We start from the raw sequence: 27,450 nt of genomic DNA, 5'->3' as shown, positions 1-27,450 counted from the left end.
ATTCTGTAGATAAGGCCCATAAGGGTAAGCCATCTGGCATCAATGAATATTCTTAATTTCTTGCACGAGTTTCCTTTTCAAATTATGTACCACTAATTCGAGATGTTTGCAATTTACAAGTATATGAGTAATTTGCTACCATGCATATGGATAAACTATTCATTCATATGTTTTGTGATTCAGGGTCTTGATTTATTTTATTTATGTGCAAAGTTTGTTATAGCGCTGGCTAGACCCGGAGGTATCAGAGCGCTTTACATGAGGATCAGTGAGTTACAGGTTCCATAATGACATAGGAGAAAAGAAAAAACACACGTCTTATGGGGAGTGAAGAGGTAGAGGGGGATGGTAAACGGGGGTAGGGAATGCAGGTAGGAAAACACAACGGGAAGGCGAGGAAAACGATGTCCGGCTGGGTAGGTGCCGGCCGAGGGGTGAACCAGAGCCAAACTCCTCTATAGCTGCATTTGACAGCTCCACCGGGTATCAGCCAAAGTTGCTCGGGCACAGCGGTATTATCCTGACAGTTTTTACTTAAAAATGCTGAAAGTTGAAATTTGTATAGAAGAAAACGCAAATAAATAGAAGGAGGGAGTGTCAGTTAATACATCAGAATTGCCATTAATTTCATACATCATCTATCACTCTTTGAAAGTTGCCCCACAAACGCTCTACAAGTCACCCTTGGGTGAATGTAAGCTTGGTTCTATTTATTTCACCAACTTTTTTTTAAAAATAAATGTAGTTAATATTTTCTCAAAAAAACAATTAAAAAAGCCTGCGTCAATCTGTAAAGGATACCATAGCATAAATTACATACCTGGACCCAAACAGAATTACATTGAGTGTGTACAAGACCAGGAGCAAGGGCGGCAGCAGCGGTGGGAGGGAGGGGCGGGGAGAGGGAGCGAGTACAATAACTAAAAGGAAAATTCATTGGTCAAATAGGCGTGCATCCAACATAAGGGTAGAGCTCCGGTGTGTTAGTCAACAGCGTCACCCGAAACATCAGAATCCACAGAAAGGAGGTAGGTACGAAGGAGGGCCAAAATGCCCATCGGCCTAGAAGCTGGCGGCTGCAATGCTGCCTACAGTTCACAAGTGGTATCGCAGTAGGTCATGTCTTTCAGCCAGTCATTGGTACTAGGTATTCAGCTACTGCCCCACAGGAGGGCTATTCGCCGTTTGGCTAGTAGTAAAGCCACAGCGGTAAATCGTCAGAGTCCTGGACTCAGTGGCTTGACATATCCCAGAAGTGCCATGAGTGGATTCGGATCAACAGTCTGCTCCAACATAGTAGATTAAAGCGAATACAGCCCCCTCAGTATGCATGTAGAACAATGCATTTCCAAGTTAAATGTACAAAATCAGCATTATCGGCCGCACTTTTGGGGCAACGATGTGAACACGAGGGATTATATCGAGCTAATGCAGCAGGAGTGGTGTATGTTCGATGAAAGTACTTATAGTGAAGTAGTTTGTGCCCACTGTTGGTGGACACTATTTTGGTTTGTGTGCAGCAGTAGTACCATGTCTTTTCTGAGCTGGGGTACCCCAAATCTCGCTCCCATGCCATCTGCGCTGGGAGTGCACATGCTGGTTTGAGCGCTAAACAAGAGGGATAGAGGCGGGAAATAAGTTTGGTTGTGTCAGTGGTTGATATCACTACGGTGAGGGGAGGGAATACAGGCTGTTACTAGGGGCAAGTAGGTAGCTTTTCGCAGAGAGTGATGGGGAGGTGAAGGCAGAGAAATGTGTCCACGTAGGAGATGCCCATCGCATTTGTGGGCTCTGGGTCATGTCAACTTTGTCATTTGTATATAGGTCTTCCACTGCGGTCAGCTGATGTACCGAGAGTGTGTGCTGTACCAACGTCTCCTGGGTCATTGGAAGCCATTGGTTATTTAGGAGAGGGATTCCTGGAGAATATAGGAGGTCAGTGCCTAGATACCTGCCAAGTTTGGACCATTCCCAGTATGTCGTGGAAAGCGTATGTATATCTGAAGGCTTGCGAGGTAGCTCTGGGGGAGGAGCAAAGATAGTGGGAGCTGCTCCGCCTGGTCCTTCTCTGGATTCAAGTAGGACAGTCTGGCGTCTCGGTGTTACTAGGAGAAGTGGCATTGTCCCACCAGATAGTACAATTGAAAATCTGGCACACAAAAACCACCCTTGGAATATGGGAGTGTCAGCGTTTCCCATTTGATTCTGGGGCGTCGCCCTGCCCAGGCAAGACGGAGCTGGAGGCTGCGCAGCGTGTTAAAGAAGGAGTTGGTCAATGCTATCAGAATGTTTAAGAATAAATAAAGGAAGCGCCCCGCAATGGACAGTGGCAACCGGATCCATCGGTAGACCTGAGCAAGGAGTTTGTCAACTGCAGGGCCATAGTTTTGGCGTATTACCTCTATCTTTTGCCTGTGGAGAATGATACCAAGGTATTTAGGGTGGGCTGTTCCATGCATCCTGGAATACCAGCAAAGAGGTATTCCAGGATGCATGGAACAGTGGCATCCGTGAGAGGAAAAAGCTCCGATTTATTCCAGTTTATGTAGAGACAGGAAAGAGCCACATACTGTATTAATTCACGGATAATGAGAGGGCTGTGCTTGGGGAGGGGGCATACAAATAGGAGAATATCATTGGCCTATACAGACGTCAGGAGCGCTCTGCGAAATCGCAGTCCTCTGTGCATGTGCCATTCTTGCAAATGGCGAATCAGGACATCCAGGGCTATAATAAAAAGCAACGGGAGAGCAAACACCCCTGATGGGGGAAGGCGTCAGTCAGTTACAGCGTAGAGCATATTGAGGTCACAAAAACCTCAAGGGATTCCCAGTTTGGTTAGTTCATATGACGGTATTTGCCACCCAAAATGGATCATGATAACTCTGAACAAGTTGCCTCTAAAACTGTGGTGGAGGCGCAACCCCCAGAGAGAACAAATGCTCCCTAAAGCCCTGAAATCCTGTCAGGACTTAGTAACATCAAGTAAGAAGCACTATATAACTAAGATGCATGTGACAACCTTGGACCAATGTATTATCCTTCTTATGGTTAAAGATGTAATTTTTAGACAAGTGTAGCGTGAGGACATTAAGAGACTGCAAACGCATATTTTTAGCATGTAGCCCCGCTGTAGGCATTATGGTGGGTTCTTTAAGAATCAAATGCAATACCTTGGTAGCACCTATGAACAAGAGCAGCATGACAGAGTAGGCTTCCTGGATAGAAAGGCCAATACATGTTGGTCCTTCAGGTCCACGTGTAACAGTTTCTGGTAAAAATGTGAACGGGCAATTGTAGAGAAGATGCACTACTGATTTACATTCCAAGTATAATGTCAGAGGTTTTGTATCTCCCTCATCAGAGGTTTTTGGGCCACCACTGGAGAACTTCCTTCCCCTTTTAGCTCGAGGAAACAGGAGCTTCCCTCATCTTCCAGAATCCTAACTCAGCAAAGGTCGCCTGTTTAAGCCCAACCCTGGTTTATTGGCATGCAGCCTGTGTGCGCGGTCCAGGGTATTTCTAAGGCCCCCACCTTTTGTGCTCCCATTTGTTATCTAATACTCCCATTTGTTATCTAATATTCTGCTTTGATGCCCACTGTAAACTCTGTGCTGGGGAGACCAATTTATTGGAGTGGTTGTTGTACTATTGAGGGGCTCTTAGCAGGATTCAGCGCAGAGTATTAGAACAGTGGTGTATTGCCTGCTGGTCCAGTTCCTAAATTACAAGAATGTTGCCCTAAATAAGGCTCCTCTACACATCAGATTTAATTGATCAAAGGCAAGCCTTCAATTACAAAAACAAGCTCTTTCTCTGATTAGCACAATGGGACTGTGGCACAGGTAGGGATTCAAGGCAGGTATGAAGATAATGTATGCCCAGGACAGTGGACCTGTATTTTATGCCCCTCTTGGCCGATGAACTCTTCTTCGCCCAGTTAATGTTCACCAGGGTTGAGTTAGGTCTTATGGTCTTGGTAACATGTATGTCAATGAAATACATGTTTTCTACAGAAAGCCGTCCAAGACATTCCAAATAGGGGACTAGACTCCCATGTGCTGATCTTGGTTCATGAAGCAATAATGCCGATCAGGACACATAATGCACCGAGAGAGATCTTAGGGGGAAAGCATTTAGGAATCAATCACAAAGCTAATAGTGAAAGGAGAAAGGAAACTTCATATTTTTCAACAGATCAGCCTAACTCTGGACACAGTAAAATATGATTGTTTGAGATAAAGACCTATTCAAGCAGGATCTTGGTGGCAACAAAGTCCCTTGCCGCTCCTACATACAGAAGTCATTCTATTCTTTGGATCTTTATTGGATCTGGTTCACCCCAGCGACAATAGTGAAATGTGATTTTCTGAAAATTGAGGAACAACTCGCTGATCGTGTTGAGCTGTGGGCTAATACTGCAGCTAGTTTCAAGGTCCAAAAATATCTTCAACACAAAACTGTCTGGTGAGAATATTAATACAAAGCTCTTCTCTCACAGTTTCGTATGAGCAATGTGAATTTTGGGGCCTTTTTAGTTCAAATAACCCTTGAAACTAGAAGAAAATCCTGGAGGAATAGACTGGAATTGGACTCATGCTGTTGTATGTGAAGTTTTAATACACTTTAGACTGTAATCAGCTTTACTCTGCTTTGCCTTTGGAGGACAATTGACACAGACCTGTTATTGCCCCAGCTGCAAGAAACTTGGGGTGAGACTTTTACAGAAACCATATGCGGCCTTCCCTCAATAGAGGACCATGGATGCTTTCCCTATATCTACGAGGGTCAGGACATGTTGCGCTATTTGTCAGACATTGCCTACGTGGGAACCACACTACTCCGATTGTGCAGCAGGAGTCAGAATTCAGTTTAAATGCTTGTTGAATGAGCAGTGTTACCTTAAGACTTGTATTCGTAAATTAAGGATATGGACATGGGTAGGATAACAGTTACTACACCCCTATTTATGGAATACATATTGTCCACACATTCTTCTGGGCCCATATTACAAACCTAAGGTAACTTATCAATCAGGTCAGTTTCATAAGTTCCCTGCAATCTCCTTAAAAAAATCACTAAGGTACAGTGCTTAGTTTGAGCCAGGGGGTGTGCTGGTGGAGCCAACCAGCACTCATTTTTGGGGACAAGCACTTATTTTCCGCATCAGGCATTTCCAATGAGAGGGAAAAGGGGACAAGCACTTATTTTCCGCATCAGGCATTTCCAATGAGAGGGAAAAACAAACAAAGCAGAAAGCTAGAGGAAGAGAAAGGCGGAAAAAAGCCCCAAAGGGAGAAAGCAGGAACATGCAAGAGAGAGATAAAAGGGCAGGGAGTGTCTGGTAGTGGATTAAATAGGCATCATGTGGATCCAAGACTATGCATCCTTGGTATTCGGTGCACAGCATTTAAATGCACAAGCAGCGGGTTCTGACTAGAGCTTTGGGCACCGGCACTCAATATTTTACAAATTAAGCACTGCTAAGTACCATGCAAATGGAAGGAAAGGAAAGTCAGTTCCAGTAGAGAATTCTGTGATTTATGGATAATACCTGTGAGAGGATTAAGGAGGGACAAGTTCAAGTGGTCACCTAAAGTAATGTCATTTGAAAGTGTAATCGCAGTTTGTTCCTGGGGAGGAACTACAACCCCCAGCTCCCCTTGGCAATGGAGGACGCAGAAGTGCCACAAATCTTGGAGCGGTGTCCCGCAGCGTGGGCGCGCCCGTCCGCGGCTGGATTAGGCTGGGCTGGGCCACATCTCTATCAACCGGATCAGCCGTAACCTGAGGTGAGAACTTTTTCCCCCTTTGACTAATCAATTATGGGGAGACGAACAGGACCCATAACTGCTACACATCCCTCTGTTACTATTGACAGTATGCTGGAGAGGGTGGTCGACATTGTCACTAACGAAAAAATTCAATTATGAGAGCATAGACTGTCCTTGGAATGTAGGGCGATAACAAACTTTACCTGGTTGTGACCATATGCCTGTCTTGGCGGTAGACAGGGGTGACCCTTTGCATACTGCGGCTAATCCCAAATTGTCTACAGGCAAGATTGATGGTTCTGGGTGCAGCTTCCATGATCCAGCAGCCCGCTTCTGCCCTAGTCCCAGCTGTAACTGGCTGCGAAATGTAAAAGATTGCTGGGAAAGCCCCTGTGCGCCAAAAGGAAACTGCCCCCACGAACGTGTGCACCCCAGAGTGACCTAAGCTCTTGGATACAGTCGCAGGCCATATCACAACCTTTGGTCCAACCCTCAAGACTGATGCTATTCGATCTTCTTACTCTCAGACTGAGGTTATACCAGATACTGAATTTCCCCTCTTTAACAGATTTTGCTCTAGGGTTGGTGACATAATAGATCGGAAACTCAAACCCTTGTTGGAACGCTTGGAACACATGGAGGTTCTGATGGGCAGGTTTTGCAATCATGCAGTGGCTGCGGATACTTGTGTCACTAGTGGGGGCAGTGATCACCCGACTAGTGGCCCAGTTCTACATATCCCACTTAATGTGGATACTGCTCGCAGGGTACTTCCTTACAAAGAATAGCAACACATTTTAACAGAGGTGCACAGCAGATTGATCAGCAGTTTCTATACACCATGGTAGTACCAAACTCCACAAGTAGTGGAGGTCAGCTCATACTGGAACGGAATGGGCCGGCTATCCCCCTTAATAGCAAATTTAAATCTAACACTATATACCTAAATCTATACCCGAAATTTCTGGTGAGAGTGCTAGTGTTACTCATTGCTCCTCAAATGGTACCAGTTTTAAAATCAATATGGACGTGCTGAACTTGCCCCCAGCTGCCTGTCCTTATGTCCCGGTGTTGGCAGGAGTATTCCTACTTAAGGAACATCATAAAAAACCTTGGGGAGAGTTGTGTAACAAATCTGTTGAGTGTCGATGCAAGAACAAAAAGTTTAATACTATGAATATGAATGAAATGATCATGATGCGAAGAGTAGGCTAGGTTGGCGGATCAGCTAAAAATATTGAAGGGAAGTGTATTGTAATACATTTTCGTAGACCATCCCTAGTTAGAGCAATAGTGAAATAGCACAAGATCTCTAAGTGCAGGAACACTAAAATGTCGGCACTTCCCCATAGGTTATTTTCATAAAACATCCCTAGGGGCAGTTACGTTAGATTAATTTACCCTTGTAGACCAGAATAAATTTGCGGTGCTGACCGATCTTGAGGACTTGGATTGACTGAGGACAATAATAGCTGATGAGGCTAATCTGTCACCCTCATGCGCACCATGTCAACCTCTGATGGATGACTACTTGGACGTGGAAGGGGCTTTGGAATGTGATAACCAGGTTCTGAAATACGTAGTCCGAATGTGGCCGGTCTACAATCAAGAACAACATTAACCGGCAATATGACATTTTAATGTTTCAGGTAACCTAGGCTACTAGTGACGTATGTCTTGATGGGTTTGAGTGCCATAATAGCCTTGCATCATCATCATCATCTAAAACGGGACGTGCCTCTGTTGGCCTGGCTATATGGGTGAACATTGCAGCGGGTATGTGTTAAGGGTATCCCAACCCATAATGACACTTTTCAGGTTATAAGATATAAAAGGGAGATGACCCTATATCTGATTAATTTTTACAACAACAATTTCCATTCAAGGCCTAACATTAAATTCCTAAGCCTCTTTGATTAGATTACAACCCTAAAAGATTCACAGGGCAAGAACGCTAATTCATTTGGCATATGTTTGGGAGGCGACTTTAACGCAAAGCTAGCCCCGTGGGACCCTTTACTTGGTAAACTTAGCACAGCCCAAATCTGTAATAGGGGCACAGAGTTGTTGGAGCACGTGAAATCTAAACATTTGAGTAATGTTATGGATGTCACGGCTTACCATGACAATCACACAATACAACCCAAGTTTAGAGGCAGGTGTTTCTCTACCATAATTGATTCGATTTTTATCTCGACTAATTTAGAGAAGTTTTTATTGTATGGTAAGGTTGTTGTAACACATCACGGGGATCATAACTTAAACTGTCCCCAAAGCCCAAGTTCAGAATTGAATGTGGTGCTAGGAATTTGGGACCCTCCACGGACAATTTACGATTAGTGTGGAGAGGTGCTGATCCTTCCCAATTATTCAGTTAAGTGGTCAGGGAGAAAAATTAAAACGCAGCAAATGAGGCCAGTCCGTCTAACCTCCCATAGCCCTAGATGGTTTAACCAAGAATGTTCAACAGAATACCAACAGTAGCGACGGGCTCCTGCGTTCAAGCCTAGGGATCCACAAGTGGTGACTACTTTAAGGAAAAAATATAACGCGATCACCTCTTTGAGGAGAGAAGAGCTGTTGGACAGACGATAAGACTCGCTGGCTAATGCGGCATGCAAAAAGAACAGTAAACTCTTCCAGGCGGCTGTCAAAGACATCGAAAGATGGATCAGATGTTAACGCCAATTATTTGTAACATAACTAGTGAAGCCTGAGAGGCGCATTTTTCAGCGATATATGAGGCCACTTTATTGGAAAGCGAGATACTTTCGGTGTCCATCTCTAAGGGGGTAACGTTGTCCCTGGCCGAAGTAGAGGAAGCCATAAGTCAGAGGATGGGTAGCAAGGCCCCCGGACCTGACTGGGTGCCAAAAGTTCTCATCAAATACAACCCTGATTTTTGGGTCCCGTCCTGCTTAATGTTTTTAATAGCTTAGCCTTTTCCCCCTTATCAAGTACCTGGTCAACCTCTGTTATTGTATAAATTTTTTTAAAAAGGCAACCATTCCCAGCCAGGTTGCTACAGACCTATTTCACTGATGGATACCACGATGAAAATCTTGGGCTCGGTCTTGTATTATAAGATCAAAGATTGTGCTGAGGAGAATTCTATTTGGCACTCCGGTCAACATGGTTTTAGAAATAATGTGGGCACAGTAGTGCAGTGTCTTAAACTAAATCTAATTATTGGGAACAATACCATTGCCCAGGGCTCACCGATCTACTTAGCATTAATGGATTTGACCTCAGCGTTTGACTATGTCAACCGATCAAGGCTGTGGTCAATCCTTTTAAAGAGTGGCATGGATAAGACACTGGTGCACTTTTTATCCCACTTACACAGAGACATTAAGGCCAGGATTAGAATAAATACACATGAGGGTCTCTAATGATATCGGTGTTTTTTGGGTGGAGAAAGACAAGGGTGTATTTTAGATCCATTACTTTTTATTCTGTATATCAATAAGCTACACCCATTTTTAACAACCCTTACACAGGGCATCCCAAGAATTAAAGGTACCATTCTGCCATCTATATTGTATGCAGACGATGCAGCCTTAATGGGCCGCACCCCTAGAGCTTTGAATCTTTTAGTAGGGGGTTTTGTGAATTTTATGGCTTCATTAGATCTATTCACAAATTATTCAAAATCTTTATTATGGCCTGTGGGACTAGGAAGTATAAAGGTAACACCCTTTATGCTGGTAATCAAAGTTTACAATGCACAAGCCGTTTTCCTTACTTGAGATTGGTTTCTGCTGCTAACGGCCTGTGGACGGATCACACTGCTTACTGCAGGAATAAGTTCTCTTAGTCCATTGATGCAGTACTCAGCTTACTGCAACCAAGGGTGGGATGGGGGTATTTTGCCCATTTTACAAATTTTTAAGACTCAGTGCACACCCACAGCAATCTATGGGGCTGAGGTCTGGAGCATCTCCCACTGCCATTATATTCAGAACTAAGAAAATAGGTTCTATCCTCAGATGTTACGGGCCCGGTTTCCTCGCCCCAATATGTGTGTCATAGTAAACTAAACCTACACTATGGTGAAGATTATATTAGAATCCGCCTTGCCTTTTTCTGACTAGCTATATGGAAAAATACGGCAGCATTTCTTACTAGAGACATTATAGTGGACTGCCTTAATTGTGATAAAGTTATGGAAATCGTACCAATAAAGGATGGCAGAGACAATCGGAAATTTCTACTCCAGAGAGAAACAGCATGGATTTACAAAATGAATTCATTGGTGCCACACGGACTCAATGACCGCGTTGAACTCAGCTGTTTTTTGTAACTATTGTACTGTGTGCCCTGTCCCGGTTTATCTTCATTTCACTTTATTTACACTGACTTTTGTTTTTCCAAGTCTGGATATCCTCTACATACTTTTCTCTATTACATTTTTCTTCATGGCTCTCACTTTTGCTTTTTTCTTTTAAACTTAATTTCCTTTTAAACTTATTTTCTTTCAAACTTATTTTGATTTTATTTTTTCATTTATTACCTTCGTCTTATCTTTTTTAGTTACCACTACCTCAGTTTAAACTTTATTTTTATTTCAGTACCCAGATTACTGTTGTATCCAACTACACATTAATAGCAACCATTACATGTCGTTTTATATCTGTTTTGACTAACTTTGATCACTTCGCATATTGACACCGTTTTTCACCATTCCAAAATGGCCGCCAAACTAGGCTCTTATATCTACAATTCCTTCTTCACTCTCTACAACCCTGTATACCTCTCGAGGTTTGTTTCATGCGGACACGCAGACTGCTTTTGCACATGGGGAAACGCTGATTGTCTCCGGTACACTTTTCACCGAGGTATGTCTTATCATGTGACGTTAGTACCATCCGTTTAAGATTTACACGTTGATTCACTCGCAGTCACTGCGTACTTTGTAATTGCACTATTTTTTAAGTAATCTTCTGCATTTACATCCCGGCACGTTTCTGCAATTACGTTTTTAACCTTGTACACTGACTCGCAGTCACTAAGTTTTTGGTATTTGCACTTTTCTTAATCTATCGTACTTGCATCCTGGCACGTCACTGCAATTACTTTCTCAACCTCGCTCATGTCTTAACCATATTCGTTCACCTTCACTCTGACTTGTCCTCCATGGTTTACACACCATTCGCGATATCGTTTGTTCCACACATGGTATTCTATTTCACTTTTCATTTTGGACATCCTACAACTTTGGGTTTTTGATTCGTTTGGTTACCGTTACTAACACACGTTTGTTTTTGGCATTTGGTGTTTAATGTGTCACCTTCACCATTACTTTCCATATCTAGATAAACAGGTCGACACATCTCTCCTTTTATTCATATCTTTATAGGACTTCTCCTGATGAAGGGTAGAACCATACCCGAAATGCATTGAGGATTACTTTATACGTCCTTGGTTCTAGTGAATTACTTTCCTTGCAAATGGCAAATCTCATGACTTTAATGAAGATTGATACACAGATGAATTATCTACAATAAAAAAATTTGGGTTATAAACCACAACGTAAACCTTGAACAAATTCTTGCAACTTCGTTGCCCACTCCGGCTGTGCTATAAGGGGGACACCACTCAACGTTGACTGGTGCATCTGCCACAAAGTTATGGATATCCCATGGTTATCAGGGGTGAGAAATAGCTTGTGTAGGACTGACTATGGACATGCTTTTGATAAACCCGAGGATTTCAACACAGTAAGTAATAAGAAGGTTCGGGCGGCCCTATACAAGTGCTACCGTGAGGACAGAGTGGCCAAAGAGGCCAGTAAATCGATTGTGGCTATTTTTTAATATTGAGAACGAACATTTACTGGCTGGGAATTTGAATTAACCTAGAGCCGCTGGGAGGCCTCCTTTTTTGCCTTATGACCGGTATGGTCAAGTATTTATTGTGCTTTCCTCTGGGTTTTTGTGCCAACCTAGATTCTTCTCCCTGCCCATGTGATGGAGATTCGGGACAATCCCTATTACATTTTTTATGTTTCTGTGGATATTATATGCGATATACAAAGTTCCTTTTGCTCCCCTTTTTTAAGAGGTGTTGTAATGTAGATTACAGAGAAACATACAGGAGTCTTCTTGAACTGGGTGATGATGAGTTCATTATCCGTGTGGGGGCCACTTGAAAACTGCTGTCCGAGCTCGTAACTTCAGGAATACTGTAGGATTGTATTTTAATAGTTCTGTAAAGTACTGTATATTTTTACGTGCTCTCTTTTTAAGTTATGTTATTTTGTATGTTTTATTGATGTATATATTTTATGTATATGTTTTTATCCAAATACATCTATGAAACGAAAGTGTAAATGGTGCAGTGGAAACCGGTACACTCATATGTTAACCAAAGAACGTATGTTGTGATTATAATGAAGATAATGTAAAAGATTTATTAAAATCAACGGAGATTATAAAGTAGAGTAAATGCGCAGTGGATAAATGTTACTTATTATAAAAACAACTAACACTTTGTAAATGACTAACTCTGTTGATGTTGAAAATCACAGATGGAAAAAAAAAAAGGAACCAAGCAGTTTCAAAAGCAAATGAACACAACTGATAGAAAAAATTGAAATAAGAGATCTGTTAGAATCCGGGTTCTCTGGTTGGCACAGGTAGGTACTTGTGACAAGCAGGGAACCTTTCCTCTAGTCAGGGTAAGGGGTTACACTACTAAAACAACCCCTTGCTCACCCTCTAGGTAGCGTGGCGCGAGCAGAAAAGGCTTATCTCAGAGCGTTATAGGTTAAGCATTTGTGAACACATACAGTAACCAAGTGACAACACTACAAATGGACACCACACAGGTATTTATATTAAAAATAAGGATTCTTTATATAGGATTATCACAAGACCATTAAACGATTAAAAATACACAATACGGTTGCTTGGTTGGTAGAAGATTGCTTAGTTTCTCTTAAGTTCTTAAATGCGACACTTTAAGTCAATGTACCTTAGATGCGACACGCAGGGCAACGAAAGTGTTGCAGCGATGCAGATGCGTTGAAGTTCTTGTTGCAAAATAAATAAAGACGGGATCTTCCAGATGCGTTACGCTTCTCCGAGGTTGCGAGAAGGCTCGACTCGATGCATCAGCTACAGCGGCGTCACCCTTGACGAGATGCGGCGACAGCGGCCTTGGCAGCGGCACTCTTCTCCGACGTTGCGAGACGCTTCCGCTCGATGCGATGCTGCAGCGGCGACACCCCTTCTGCGAGATGCGACGACAGCGGCTCCGACGGCGGCACGCTTCTCCGTGGATGCGAGGTGCTTTTCTGGTTGCAGTGCAATGCGACAGCTACGATGGCTGCGATGGCGACACGCTTCTTCGGCGTTGCGAGACACTTCCGGAATGATGCGACACTCTCTGCGAGATGCGACGACAGCGGCTCCGACGGCGGCACGCTTCTCTTCCTTACGTCGCGCTTCCAGCTCCTTGCGACACGCAGTCCCTCAGAAGGCCCAACAACAGCAGCAGGCACTTCCAAAAGACTTTGGGGAGCTGGGGGTGAAGTCCACTGGTCCTGGGACTTCGTTCAGGGGGCAAGCTCAGTTCAAGCCCTTGGAGATCTTTTCAAAGCACAAGTTGAAGCAAAGTCTTTAGTAGTCTTTCTCCTCTCCTTCAGCAGCAAGGCAGCCACTGCAAGCCAATCCCCCAGGTCAGGGACAGTACTCCTCCTACAGCTTTCCCAGTTCCTTCTCCTCTGGCAGAGGTTCTTCTTGTTTCAGCAGGATCTAATTTCTTGGGAGCAGGGTCCCAATACTTATACCCCTAATTCCTTTGTTCCTCTGGGGTTGAGGGGCGTTTGCCCAGTCCAAACCAGTTCTTGAGCACTCTGTTGACATGCCTTTCTATTCAGGGTGCAGGGCAGAGACATCAGCCGCTCCGCAGGAGGTGGAGCCAGCATTGTGGTAGCAGAGCACAACCCTATTCAGAGCCCAGGTGTACTCCTCCCACCCATCTGACTGCCAATCTTCCTATTCACCACCAGGCTACCTAGCCCTGCCCCTCTCGGTTTCCCCAGCCCTGTCACTCACACAACCAGACAGGCAGATACACATCATAGCAGAGGCGGGCTGAAATGGTCAAGCAAGCAAATACCAACTTTCTAAAAGTGGTATTTACAAACACAGAATATTAAAATAAACTTTACTAAAAGATGTATTTTATTATTCTGAGTTCAGGCATACTAAACTCGAATTTCTACCATGTTCCCTGGGTCTGTTAGGATCATAGAATGTAACAATTCTAAAAGCCCATTCTGGCCTATGGAGAACAGGTAGCCTTACAATAGTGAAAAACGAAAATGGCTGTAATTTACTATTAGGACATGCCACACACATCAGGGCTTGTCCTACCTTATGCTTACAATGCACCCCGCCCTTGGGCATACCATAGGGGTGACTGATATGAAGTTAAGGGATGATTTAGGGACTGGCAAGTGTGTGCACTTGCCCAGTCAGAATGACAGTACCAGACTGCACGCAGGTTCTGCAATGGCAGACCTTAGATACATTTTACCAGGCCGCTTCTGTGGGTGGCACAACCAGTGCTGCAAGCCCACCAGCAGCATTTGTATTTACAAGCCCTGGCACTCCTGGTGCACCTTACTGGGGTCTGACAGTAAACCGAATAAGCAAATCATGGAATCCAACCAACATATACATTTTTCATAGGGAGAGCATATGTACTTTAGCACTGAACAGCAGTGGTAAAGTGCCCAGAGTCATAGAATACAAGGTCAGAAAAAGTACAGGTGGAAGGCGAAAAGTCTAGGGCAATTTAATAAACACTGCAACCCTTACCGATTCTTGCCGTTGGGGATCACTGAGTCGCTCGGATAAATGCTCCAAGGTCTTTTTGGTTTCAACTTCGACCCTGTAGAAAGACAGGTCACAAAACTTAAAGGGGTCTGATCATCTTGGCTGTCATTTTAAAAATAGAGCATGTCTGTCAGTCAGACTGACAACAATACAAACAGTTGGAAATGAAGATTAGTAGGTCGTACATGTCTGTCTGTGATGAGAGGAGGGTGTGTGTGTGTCTGGTGTGGGTGTGTGTGTTCCTGCATGTACGTATATCATATTTGAGTAGTGCCAACCTAGAAGGGCAATGAGAGTATAAGCCAATTGATACAGGCTAGTGATTCTCTGATGTTGAGGAGCAAAAGGTGGAATTTAATGGTATTGCATCGAGAAGTAATGGAAGAAGCCTCTGCCCTCATGAGCGATCAGCGAGAGAACTGCATTACACGACTCGCTCCAGCCACGTAGGCCGTGTACACATCTGCCATTGTACAACTAAACTTTGGCAAGGAGTAGTGAGCTGATGTGCCAAGCGTACCTTTGTCTTCTGGAAAATTCCCTGTTGAGGTCATCACCCAGCCGCAGCTGTTCGCTGCTGAGGTCTCGGAGTGACTGGTGCAAAGAATGAACCTGGGTAAAAACAGAGACAGCAGGGCAGTCATTTACCACAGCACCAAATGAGGAGGTTTTACTGGTCATGAACACCTGTTTCATTCATAAGTACATTGCATAGGTATGCATTTTTTACATCCCTCTTCAAGACCAGAAAAACTTTATTCTGGTTATAAAAGCCTCGCCATTCTCTCCAAATCCTTAAATTTGTCTTACCACTAAAAGTAAAAGCACTCACAACAAAAAGCTGGGTACTTTGTCTGAAGCACATGGCCCTGTGAACCTCTCTGAGCATCATGTGTTTAAAGATCTTCATCTAAACAGGTTGAAAGACAGCTAAAAGAAAAGGAGCGTAGATACTCAATGTACAAAAGCACCATCAGAAATACAAAAGACACCACTACTGCACACACATAACTGAAGCCTAATACCCTTGAGAAGAACTCCATACAATTCTTACAAAAGTCTGCAATCCAGAGTGCAAAAACACACAAACACCACAATCTCAAGAATTGTGTGACAAAATGTCTAATGAACTGATCTCAAAAATTAAAAAGGTTGAAGATTGCCTAATGGAACATATGTACACCACCGCACGACCTAACCACTATAGGAAGAGACAACAATAATCATCTATTGATGCATACTTTCAATACCCTGTAACAAAAAGATTTCCTTGATATTATCATTGCAGCCACACCACTAGGACAATGTCCAGACCAGGCACAGCCAATGATCTTTAAAGATATTCTCCACAAACCCCATGCAGGGAAAGTAGCCACATGCCTACGCAAAAAGTCCCTGAAGTTAGGTTAATTCCCACCTGCACTAAAAACCTCTTACGTTAGACATCTCGTCAAAAAGGAAAACCTCAGCCCATCCGACCCAGCACACTACATACACATATCAAATGGACCATTCTTAGGAAACATTTCTAGACAGCAGTGTTTACTCAACTCTAAAACTTCACCGAACATAATGACCTAATGTCAGACCAACAGTCAAGCTTTAGACCATGCAGAGGCACAGCGTCAGCCATCATATCCACCTGGTATGATCTAAAATTCACAATGAACAAAAGCGAAGTAGCTGCCTTATTGCTTCTGGATTTAACAGCTGCAACTGATGCTTTCCACTACCAAGCGCTACTACAGAGACTTCACTATCTCAGAGTCAATGAAATGCTCGAAAATGGATTGCTTCAAATCTCACAGACATAGTGTAGTGTACCTACCGCATTTCACATCAGCTCCTCACACACAACACTTTGCATCCCTCAGGGGTCTATCATATCCTCTATATTATTCAACATCAACCTAACATCCTAGCAAACCTGATTAAGTAATTAAACCTACCCTTTTGAAACTAAGCAGATGAGACCCAAATCATTTTTAAAATGGATAGCCCAGAAGACCGCTACAAAGGATGGTGAATGAACATTTAAAGCTCAATACTGCATAGACAGAGATTATGACCTGTGGACAATGGCAATAATACCAGCCTACCACCATACGTCCTAAGGAACTTGAGGCTCCTCCAAAGTATATAGATATATTAGAAACTTATAACCATGGATTCAGACCTATCCTTGATACCACCTTTTACAATCATCACAAAGTGCTTTTTTTCACAATGAAAACACTATATCTCATCTTCCCCTACCATACATTTCAATATAAACTGGAAGCCATCCTCACAATCAATCTCCGGGCTCAACTATGCCAACAGACTATATTTAGCAAAGCACACCATATTCAAAACACTGCCACAAGTCTTTTTCTCCCCCTTCACCCAAGAGAACAAAAGCTCCTAGTGCTGCAATCATCACACCAGCTACCTACAGCAAGACATATTTGAGGTACTCTGCATTGTCCACAGAGCCTCTCAAGAATACCTACTTAAGCACTAAGCAATACACACAAAACATAACACTGTGACCCAGGCTTGCACCATTTCTCATCATACCACCTTACCATAAGAAATATGTAGGAGGCACTGCTTTCTCAGTACAAGATACCAAGCTCTGAAACTCACTACTAGCCACTATTAGCAGCACCCAGGAGGATATACACTTCCGAAGACAGTTGAAAACATCAACATTCACTCATCCAAGACTGTCACATCTCAAGTGAAATCTTCAGCTTACAGTCCACAGATTGGAAAAGACCCAATCAGCAAACTGCTTTCGATATCTATAGGAAACTAGGTTGTTGTTGCATTAGTCCTCCCACTTTTTTGTGTGATATTTGGTGCAGCTTCGACTGAAATGCACTAAATTCCTGCGAACCAGGTCCCTAGTGCCAGTGTTCTTCCCCCAAAACAAGACAGCTGGTCACTTGATCCCCAAATTACCAGGCCTTTAACACCTCTGTGAGTCCCTAGTAAGTGGTACCTCTGGTACCTAGGGCATAGGTTCTAAAGAGGGTCCCTAAGAGTTGAAGCATATCTTGTGCCACTGTAAGGACCCAACACCAAACTCCTACAGACAGCCACTGCGGACTGCGTGACAAGGTGTTCCAAAAGTGAAAACACAACATGACACACTTGTGTGCCAGGTCCCCTAACGCTGCATGTAATATTTGTAATTCACCTCTACTTCAGGCCTTACGGCCCTAAGGCAGGGTGCATTATATTACATGTGAGGACAGATCTGCATGAGCAAATATGATGCCCCTGCTCACTGTGCCACTGGAATCAAGCTATCCTGGCTGATGAGGGGTGAAACCCCGAAACCGGTCCTAGGATGCTTGTTTCCAGTCCAGGGAGGACCTGGTCTGGCAGTTCGGGCTGGACTGTTCCCATGGGGCACAGGGTCAAGACTGATTTGCACATGGCTGGGTTCAAACTGGAATGGCAAGGTGAGCAAAAAAACGATGGATTTAGGCCCAGATCTCTGTACTGGTGAATGTATAACATTGTTCTGCATTCTGTCCATCAATTGTTGTTTTTGCATTTGTCAGCCAGAGTGGGACGGGTATGCCCAGACGAGGACCTGGCTTGGCAGTTCGGGCTGGACTGTTCCTATGAGGCACAGGGTCAAGGCTGATTTGCATATGGCCAGGTCTACACTGGGGTGGCATGGTGAGCAAAAGAATGATGGATTTAACCCAGATCTCTTGACTGGGGGGTGAATGTTTTGATTTGTTCTGCATTCCGTCCATCAATTGTGTTGCTTTCTCGCCCTAAGTGTGCCAGGTATGCCCAGCCGTGGGTCCTGGGCTCACTGTGCCACTGTAATCAAGCTATCCTGGCTGATGAGGGGTGAAATCCCGAAACCGGTCCTAGGATGCTTGTTTCCGGTCCACGCTTGACAGTTCGGTCTGGACTGTTGCCATGAGGCACAGGGTCAAGACTGATTTGCATATGGCGAGGTCTAAACTGGGGTGGCGTGGTGAGCAAAAGAATGATGGATTTAACCCAGATCTGTTGACTGGGGGTGAATGTTTTGATTTGTTCTGCATTCCGTCCATCAATTGTGTTTCTTTTGCTTGCTTGGGGAGGTAGCACACTGGGTTGGTGTTGTCCGTAAACACCTGAACCAGCCTTCCCTTGATGGAAGGTAGTAAGGACTTCAATACTTCGTCAATCGCTCTCAACTCCAACAAGTTGATGTGGAACAATAACTCCGCTGGCGACCAAAGCCCTCTGATCTCCACCTACCAGTTATCGTCAGATAATGCCGGTCAAGCTCAGGATTGGAGTTGGGTACAATGCTGAGGTCAGTGCCACTGAGGAGTGTCTGCAGTGCCAGGAACAACACCAATGAAGCATACTCCGGGAAGGTTGTGGACACACGACCGGAGCTGAACCAGCAACGGATCCAATAGGCCCAACTGGCACCAAGGGCGAAGCCGCTGGCGGAAATCCAGTTGGGGTACCTGCCGAACACATGGCCAAAGGTCAAATTCTTTCAGCTGGGCGGGGTTTGCTCTGGTTTCTGGAAATTTTGGGAAGGCACGGAGTAGACCCAGACTAAGGCTCTGCACCGGATGTGTGGGGGTGGGGCCTAAATTTGTGGCATCATTCCTCCGACTCATCCAATGACTTGGATTGGCACGGTGAGGACGAAGAGCGCTTTGACTTATTAGAATTGTTTTTCTTGTGGGACTTAGTTGATGAGGATTTTGAATGACAACGGCGGGTGGGAATGACTCGGACAGAGGCCTGGTACCTTCTTCACAACCTAGAGTGGTGTGAAGTTGTTCTGTGTCATGCAACTAAGAGCTTTAGGGCATGCTTCCAGACACCTTGGGGTGCATAACTCGTCAGTCTGGACAGGCCTTGGAGTCTTGACCCAGCTCAAGGCACCTCAAGCAAACCAGATGGGGGTCTGTCGCAGACATCTCCCTGTGACAGGATCCACTGGGTTTAAAACCCACACATTTTTTAGGAGACATCCCGAATGCACACTGGGAGCTTAACTCAAAAAAAACTTCAACAAAAAGTCAAAAAGGGTAATCCAAAAAAGGACTGAGGTAGCTCTTCTGGATCTTCGCAGATAGAAAAGAACTGATTTCAGCAAGCTGGGGTGGCGTTTATATATATGTACTCTGCAAGTCACTTTGGGTGTGGACAACGACGAAGCTGAGCGATCGATGCTACCAACTACTAAAGATTTACCAGATGGACACCTGTGGAATATTCTAAGGTAAGGAATATGTGGCTAGAAGTCTGTCAGGTTTATTTTTTTCTTTACGTTTGTGCACTTTCTGCATGCACTTAAAGTTTGAATCTTAAATTAATTTATGTTGCTGGGATATGACTGGTCGGCCAGGCGCGTAACACAGGGCCCCGCAGCCCCCGCGGTGCGGGGGGGCCCCCAAGCTGCAGGGGGCCCCCTCAGCACAGTCAGGGGTGGGTAATTCATATCGCCCTAGACATCAAGATTTCTCATGAGGGCAAGAAGTTTTAAAGTCTGTTTTGCTCGAAGAGCAAGTAGACAGTAAATTATGGCAAACGGGACCATACGATTCAAACCTGTTCCCCAGAGCCAATTAGAAAGTATTAGGGATATTCCACCACATTCTCTAATGTATAGTGGTCTGTGATTGGTCAGAGGGCCATCAATGCAGACATGACTGGGATTGGATGGGCGGAACCCTGAGCCCACCCTCTTTTACACCTTTCCTTCCTATTGGGTAACCCAGCTCAGGGGTGGGCTCTGGGCGTTTGTTCCTCGTGAAAGAATGATGGAAAAAGGGGCCTGCTTTTTCGTTTCCCCAGAGCAGAACATTAGAATGATATCGAATTCTCCGTTTCCTACAGAATACCACAGCACTGTCAGGTAAGAGTTTTTTTTCTTGCCCTCGTGTTACTCATATGGCATCCGGGATCCTGCCCTGGCCCTTTCATTTCCTTGGAGCACGAGGCGAACATGGAGCTTCTGCAGCTCCAGAATACCCACAGCACTGACAGGTAAAAGGCTGGCTTCTTTGCCTCTTGGATCCTGCTTTCACCCGATGTATTTATTCAACCTTCGAATCTCTGCCCTTTGTAGTTTGCTCCACCCTTAGGCCTCTCACACTGAACCCAGATCGCTCCCCTCGCATCCAAGGCCTGCAGTAAAATTCTTTGATTCCTACCCTCCCTTCGCACTTTGCTTTCCTTCTATGCTTAATGTCTCACTCCCCCCCCCCCCACCCCCGTTCTGGGCCTCTCATTCAGCCCCTGCGCCACCCCCTTCGGCCATTTTAAGTCTCAATATTGAAGCCCCTTACTTTCACTGTGGGAATCTCATGCAGCCTACAAGCCCGTGATTTCCTTTACAAAAGCCCCTAAAGTCTTAACCAGTGCCTAACAATGCTATTTTCTTCCACCTATGGCTTATCGGGTGGTGCTATTTGGCAGTGTCTTCTGTCTGGAGGTTTAAGTGCTCAGCTCTTGTACCTTCACCAGCAACCGGGAATGAGCAGTCAGGAAAAGTGAGAAGATAAGGCAAGTCAGAGTTTGCCTTTGGAGGCAGGTTTACCGTGATTTCTTTACCACAGGCTAAAAGTTTAAGCCTTAATTTCCGTGATACGATGTCACCAAAACCTTTAACTTGAAACTATGAGGGGCTTTATATGCAGTTCTGTGCAGCGCCAAGCATGACTTTAAACCAGCATGGGGAGCTAGTCTGAGGGTGATTCTTCAACAGCCATGACAAAGGGAATCCGTTACTAGCATCAGCCATCTGATGTAACCCTCAGGCCATCACGAGTACCACAGCTCTGCTCTAACTTACATCAGCGATGCCCACAGGCGTTCTAATAATCCACATTTTATCTGATTTACTGCTATAACAAGCAAGTCTCTGAAAGCTATTTTCGTCCCCACTACCCCCTTCAAACACTATAAGGTTCTGGTTAAACAGGTGTTTCTTAACTGACTGTTTTAGCTCGCATTAAAAAAATTAAAAGGTGTTAAACTTTAAGCGCTACAAATCTTGCAAGTTTGAGAAATAGAGGACCAGGAATATAAAACACTTGCCCAGGATCACACAATGTGGTTAAGTGGTGGTGAGTTGAAGTTATTAGCTCAGCACCCTCTCATTTGGCAGCTGATAAGCTTCAGTCTCACATGAGCCTGGTGCACTGCATGCCAAGATAAGGAAGTTATGTGGAATGGTTACCTCAAATGTACCAGGAAAAGTAAGTAACTAAAGGCGCATGTATGGCTGGATAATGTGTTTATGCAGTGCATTCAAATAGGTTTCTTAAAAGTGGACGTATCAAAGCGAAAATGGTATGTGTCCAAAGAAAACCTGCTCAGAGTAGATAGGCTGGTGAGGCCCCTGATTGCGTCACTTGTCCTTTGTGTTGTGTTGGCCTTCTCTTCCCAGTCCCCCGGTTTCTCTGTAACAGCTACTACATCTTGCAATGGAGAAGAGTTTGAAATGGCACCACAGAGTTATGATATTAACTCCCAGGCGGTCAGGAAGGTATTTTTTTTTCTTTTTTTCTGTTCGAAAGTAATCACATGCAGTGCAAATGAATGTACTTCATGGAGAAGGTCCTGTTAAAAGCTGCGAAACTCAAAAAAAGAGCTAATGTACCAAATCTCTCCAGAGAGGCAGCAGAGCAAAGTGAAAGTACTGACTGGGGACTAAGCGTTGCAGAAAGTGTTGACCACTTCCATAACTGTTGTTCCAATGGATGGTTACAGTTCCTATGATGTAAGAGGGGAGTAACAGCCAACAGATAAGCTGTAGATAGTCGGGAATGTCTTCAAAGGTAGGGTGAGTGTGCAGAGTGAGGAGAAAGTACTCCTGTGGTGGGACTGAGTGCCCTCACACACCCTCGCGGATGTATAGCACCATCATTGGGCACGGTTGCTCCTCGTGGGGGTGGCGCTGCAGTCCCTCACAGGCCCTTAGTTAGGGGCTCTCTGGTGGACTTCTTTTAAGGAGTTGCCACATTTGTGAGTGAGGGTGTGTGGGTAGGTATGTGCTAGTGAGTGCAGATTTAAAAATGAAACAGGGACCTTAAGTATTTTAATCAGGAGGTCCCTGGTCCAAGCTAAAAAATTCACGGAGATGGAGATGCACAGTAGTGCTGTTTAGAGAGGGGAAAAAAGACAAAATAAAAGTCCCACTTCTCTCAACCCGTGTGGTGTATTAACAAAAGTGATTTAAAGGGAGGTCAACATGTTTCGCGCTATAGGACGGTCCCTAATGGATCCGGGAGCGCTTCGTCAGGACCAAAAAGTAAATACTAGAAGATGGGATTCGGAAAAGACAGCCCGTAATCCCATTCGTTACCTAGGTCTGGTATGCTTGACAGTTAGTGTCCAGAATCCGTTTTTATACGTCAATCCTGTTCACAGCCCTCTTCTCATAGATGATGGGCTCCGTCAGCAAGTGCCGCGGAGTAAGGATAACGGGTCGCCTTACGTCGCGGGGAACCTACCCGTGCGGTTGCGGTTACGTCGCGGGGAACCTACCCGTGCGGTTGCACTGCCGGTTACCAGTAACAGAACAGAAAAATACAGACACCTAGGAAGAGAAGGGGCAGGGGAAGCGAGAGGCAGGCAGCGACAGAGCTGGAGGAAAGGTATGAGTGCGCGCATATTTATATTCAACTGTTAATGTATCGATTTGATAAAGTTTATGTGTAAATATCATCTGTGAATATAAGGTTTGTTTGCGTAAGGACTGTTGTATTGTGTTCGATTTTTGTTTTTTAAAATTCCAAATAAGTCATAATCAAGTAATCTGTTTTGTTATTTTATGTTATAATTATTTGGCATCGGGCTGTTAGGGGTATTGCCTTTTAAACCCCACTGCGAATGGTGTCTTGTCACCTTTTAAAGGATTTCATGGCAGACTGGATCTTTCAGCGCTCATGCCAAGTGATTTGTGCAGTCTGTGTGACAATGTTTGATTGTTGATAATGATGTGTTGTCCGTTTCCTGGGTGTGGCCAGAGGTCTATCTACCAGGCTTATGCGCCAACTGGTGATCTGGTTTGTTTATTATCATAAAAGTTTGCATATGTGTGTATTAACTTGATGTTGTGGGTGCTGTTTGTGAACTTGGATAGCCAACTGATGCCTTTCGTGGGCTGTCTTGTGTGGAGTTAAGGAGCTCTGTTTACACACATTCTGTTGTATGGTGGTGGGTCCTGATGGTGTGTGAAAGCGCTGTTGTGGGCACAGTAATATACACCTAAGTGGTACATCTGTGCAGTGCTGGAAGTGTGTTGGGTGTTCCATCTAATATTTTGTATTTTATGATGCTCTGCGCTATTTAGAGCTGTTGTGGGCACACTGACACCCGTGACTATGACATATGTATATCTGACCTGGTGTTTGTTTGCCCAGAGTTCTGTCTAACTCAGTATAATATTTTGACTAATTAATAACATGGCGTTACTGAGCGAGGATTACCAGGTTGAAGACATTCCGCCCAACCAAGGCAGTAACCAGATGGAAAATAAACTATCTCCACCCCCCTACCCACTTTGAACCAAACGTTTCAGGGATGGGGAGCGTATACAATATCTTCTTGTGCAAGGAAAGATGCTTTCAAATTACTTTACCCTTTTACTGCCATGCAGTGAGTAGACCGATTAGGGCAGCGTTCTCATTATATCAGTTTAACAGCCTCTTTCATTATGCCGTGGCTCCTGTTCTATCTGGGTCTGGATTCTTGCAAGGTTCTCACTTTGCCACCTTTCCACAACACTGCATACAGGGACTAGAAGTAGGTGGGAAGCGCTAGTTCCTGGTTTGGAATGCCCCATGAGGCTGTGCACACCCATAAACTTGCATGTTAAAGGGTATTCACTAACTACTCTGCAATGTATAGCATCACACAGCTATTGCATATGACTTTTTAGCGTTGCACACCGGAGAGAATACGCTTTTTAGAGATTCAGCGAGCAGCACTAAATTAACGCATTTCACTTAATTAAGGAGAGCAGAGGCTGCCAGAACAAGGACCACAGTTTATAATTTTGAGGCATCTGTAATTTAATTCCTCCACACTCTTTACTCAGTTGGCTGGCCTGTCATTTTTTCAGAGTTTGCGTTATAATAATAAATTCCAGCGTATAAATCATTGAGGGCCCATATTAGCTCTCCGTACATCCAGTGGTCTCTCTGTATATGTGTTCGCCTGTCTTCTTATCTATCAGACCATTTGTCAGCTTCATTGTAGGTTTCTATGCCTCCAGGTCTGTGTCCTGGTCCGTGGTAGGTAGAGCCTCCAAGACAGTGCATGCGCTGATGTAAGGCATATTGTGGGGTTTCTGAGACCATACATTAGCTTAGAGCCCTCCCATTGATTACAACTGATTGGATCTCCTGCCATTCTCTTTTGCCTGCTTCTTATTCGAAGGGTTTCCTTCTCCAACCTGTGTCTGCCCCTCCCAAGAGCACTGCCAATTTACTTGCTTCCTTCCCAGTGCTTAATTTGTGCTGGTGGTGTCCCACAAGAAAACCTAGGGTCTCCAGTTGGGTAGAGCCAACCCAGGTCCACCCTTCTTTTCAAAACTTTGGAGGAACAGAGGAAGGCAAACTCTGAAAAGGAAAGCTTACAGCGATTCCATCTCAAACCCCGCAGGGTTTGGTAACTGCCCCCTCCCAATGAGTCTGGTGATAATTATACATCTAGGGATTTCTGGAGGAAAGGAAGTAAGTAAATCAACAGAACGTATAAAGATCACCCCCTCTCTATGCTCCTTCTTTAAGGTTCAGTCCAAAATGCGAGAAGCACATAACTCCATATCCCCTTAGTCCTCTCCTAGTGGTCGGAGTAGAGTCACAGGAAAGCTACACCAGAACTGTGGAGGGGGCAGGGGAAGAAGGGGCTGTCCCTCAGTATCTGCTTTTCTTCCCCCATTCACACCTCACTCCTTTGCTTATCTCCATTTTTCCTTCACTTTCTGCCCTACGTCGACGTTTCCTCTTAATGGCCACCTCCCCTCATTAACTGCTTTTCATTTTACACCTTTCCATCTTTCATTTACACTCTCCTTTCATGCGATCCCCGCTGTCTGCTATTCTTCCCTTGCCTCTTACTCGTTCCACTTTTCATTCTCATCATGTTTCACTCCAATCTTGCATTCCCAATCTCCTGCTTTCCCCACTTCTTTTCACATTCTTTGTCTACCTTTGTATCTTTGTATCAATCCTTGCCTTCAGACCTCTCCTTCTTCCTCCCTTTCCCTTTTTATGTTTTTCCTTCTTGTACATATCTTTATATCCATTCCAGGAATTTGTGTTTGATCTCAGGGTCATACATTTAAATATTGGTGTGGTCACTCAGTCTTTCATCTTTCTGGGGTCGATAAAATAAGTGCCATTGAGCTGGATAGCAACATTTTGAATTTGGTGTCAAGGCCAGCTCTGGTGAATATGTGCTTTACTAACATACATGGTGTGTTAAGGACACATACATGTATTTTAATCTTTTGTTTTTCAATTTCTTTGCAATATTATACTGTCATTATTCCCTCTGTCCCTGCTTCATCCAGTACCTTTCAAACTCGCATACATTCCCTTGACCTCCTTTCTTTCCTTCGTCCCATCTTTTTCCTCTTCCTCCACCCCTCCAGCCATACCTCCTTTCTTCTTTCCATTCTTGCTCCCATACATCCTCATTCATTCCCCATCCTTCCTCCCTTGGTGCACTTTTTCCTCCAATTATTCCTTACTTTCTTTTTTTCCCTTCTCCTTCCTTCACCCCATTCTTTAATTTCTTCCTTTCTTATCCTCAAACCGTCCTTCTGCTCTTCTTCCTTTCTTCTTTCTATTTATCCATTACACATTGTTCACTTCTATTCTCGCACTATTCCTTAATTTCTTCCTTTCACTTTTTCTTATTTTCTCCTTCTTTCATCCATCACTTATTTGTTTCCTCACTCCAGTACTCCCCTTCGCGCCTGCATTTGTTGCTGCCTTCTTTAATGTATTCCTTCCTTCATCCCTTCCTTTCTTTTGAACAGCGCAGTGCAAGCACATTCTCTTTAGTTTGCAAAACTGCTTCAAGTACTCAAATGACCTTTCCTAAAGCTCCATTTTGAGTTTTATATACATTCTCTAATTTGCGTTCATTTTTAAGTTGTTGTCATAGGCTTCCTAAATGTTATATTATGTTATGTAATATTGATTTGTATAGTGAACTAATCACTCAAGAGGGTATCCAGATGCTTGGGCAGGTATGTAGGTGTGAGGCCCCCGAGGTAGCGCTGATGTGTTGAGGCTTATGGGTATGGGCGGAGCCAATAAATTAAGCGGGTGGAGCCACTGGAGGAAGTGGGAGGAGCTGGGGGAGTGGGTGTGGCCTCCTAAAAAAAAATGTGGGCACCTGCACTTAATATTTTACAAATTAAGCACTGGCCATGTCTGAACTGGGGTGGCGGAGTGAACTAAAGAATGATGATGGATTAAACCCAGATCAGTTGACTGGGAGTGAGTGCTTGCATTGTTTAACACTCCGTTCATTATTCCCTTTGGTTTTGCTTTGTTCGCCCTAAGTTGGCAGGGTATTCCCAGACGTGGGTCCCTTCCTCACTTTGCCACTGGATTCAAGCTAGACTGGTTTTGCTTTAATCTAATTGGGGCAGATATCTGCAGACCCATCCCTTATGAAAAATGGAATTGTCTCATGCCCTCCCCAGGACAGATTGAAGAGTCATGCTTTCCTGAGCAGGACACTCATCAAGATATAATCTCAGATCGCATTCATATCCATCCCTCACTATTACCTGGATCTCAAATGTTTTGTGGATACCTGCTTGGTTCTAGCTGACATGT

General features: G+C 44.3%; 1 protein-coding gene across 2 annotated transcripts in view; it reads right to left on the bottom strand.

Moving 5' to 3' along the window:
* CEP128 (centrosomal protein 128) overlaps positions 1-27,450 on the bottom strand; it is an 860,263-nt gene that overhangs the window by 694,774 nt on the left and 138,039 nt on the right. For both annotated transcript variants that reach the window (XM_085626613.1, XM_085626612.1), the window contains exons 6-7: positions 15,141-15,232; positions 14,603-14,675 (exon numbers count right to left, since the gene is read on the bottom strand). In XM_085626613.1, the coding sequence (XP_085482739.1) occupies positions 14,603-14,675; positions 15,141-15,232 (165 nt within the window). The remainder of the gene's footprint in view (positions 1-14,602; positions 14,676-15,140; positions 15,233-27,450) is intronic.

This window comes from Triturus cristatus, chromosome 9 (genome assembly GCF_964204655.1).
Source record: "Triturus cristatus chromosome 9, aTriCri1.1, whole genome shotgun sequence".
NCBI classification, from domain to species: Eukaryota; Metazoa; Chordata; class Amphibia; order Caudata; family Salamandridae; genus Triturus; species Triturus cristatus.
This window is presented reverse-complemented; position numbering and strand designations above follow the sequence as displayed.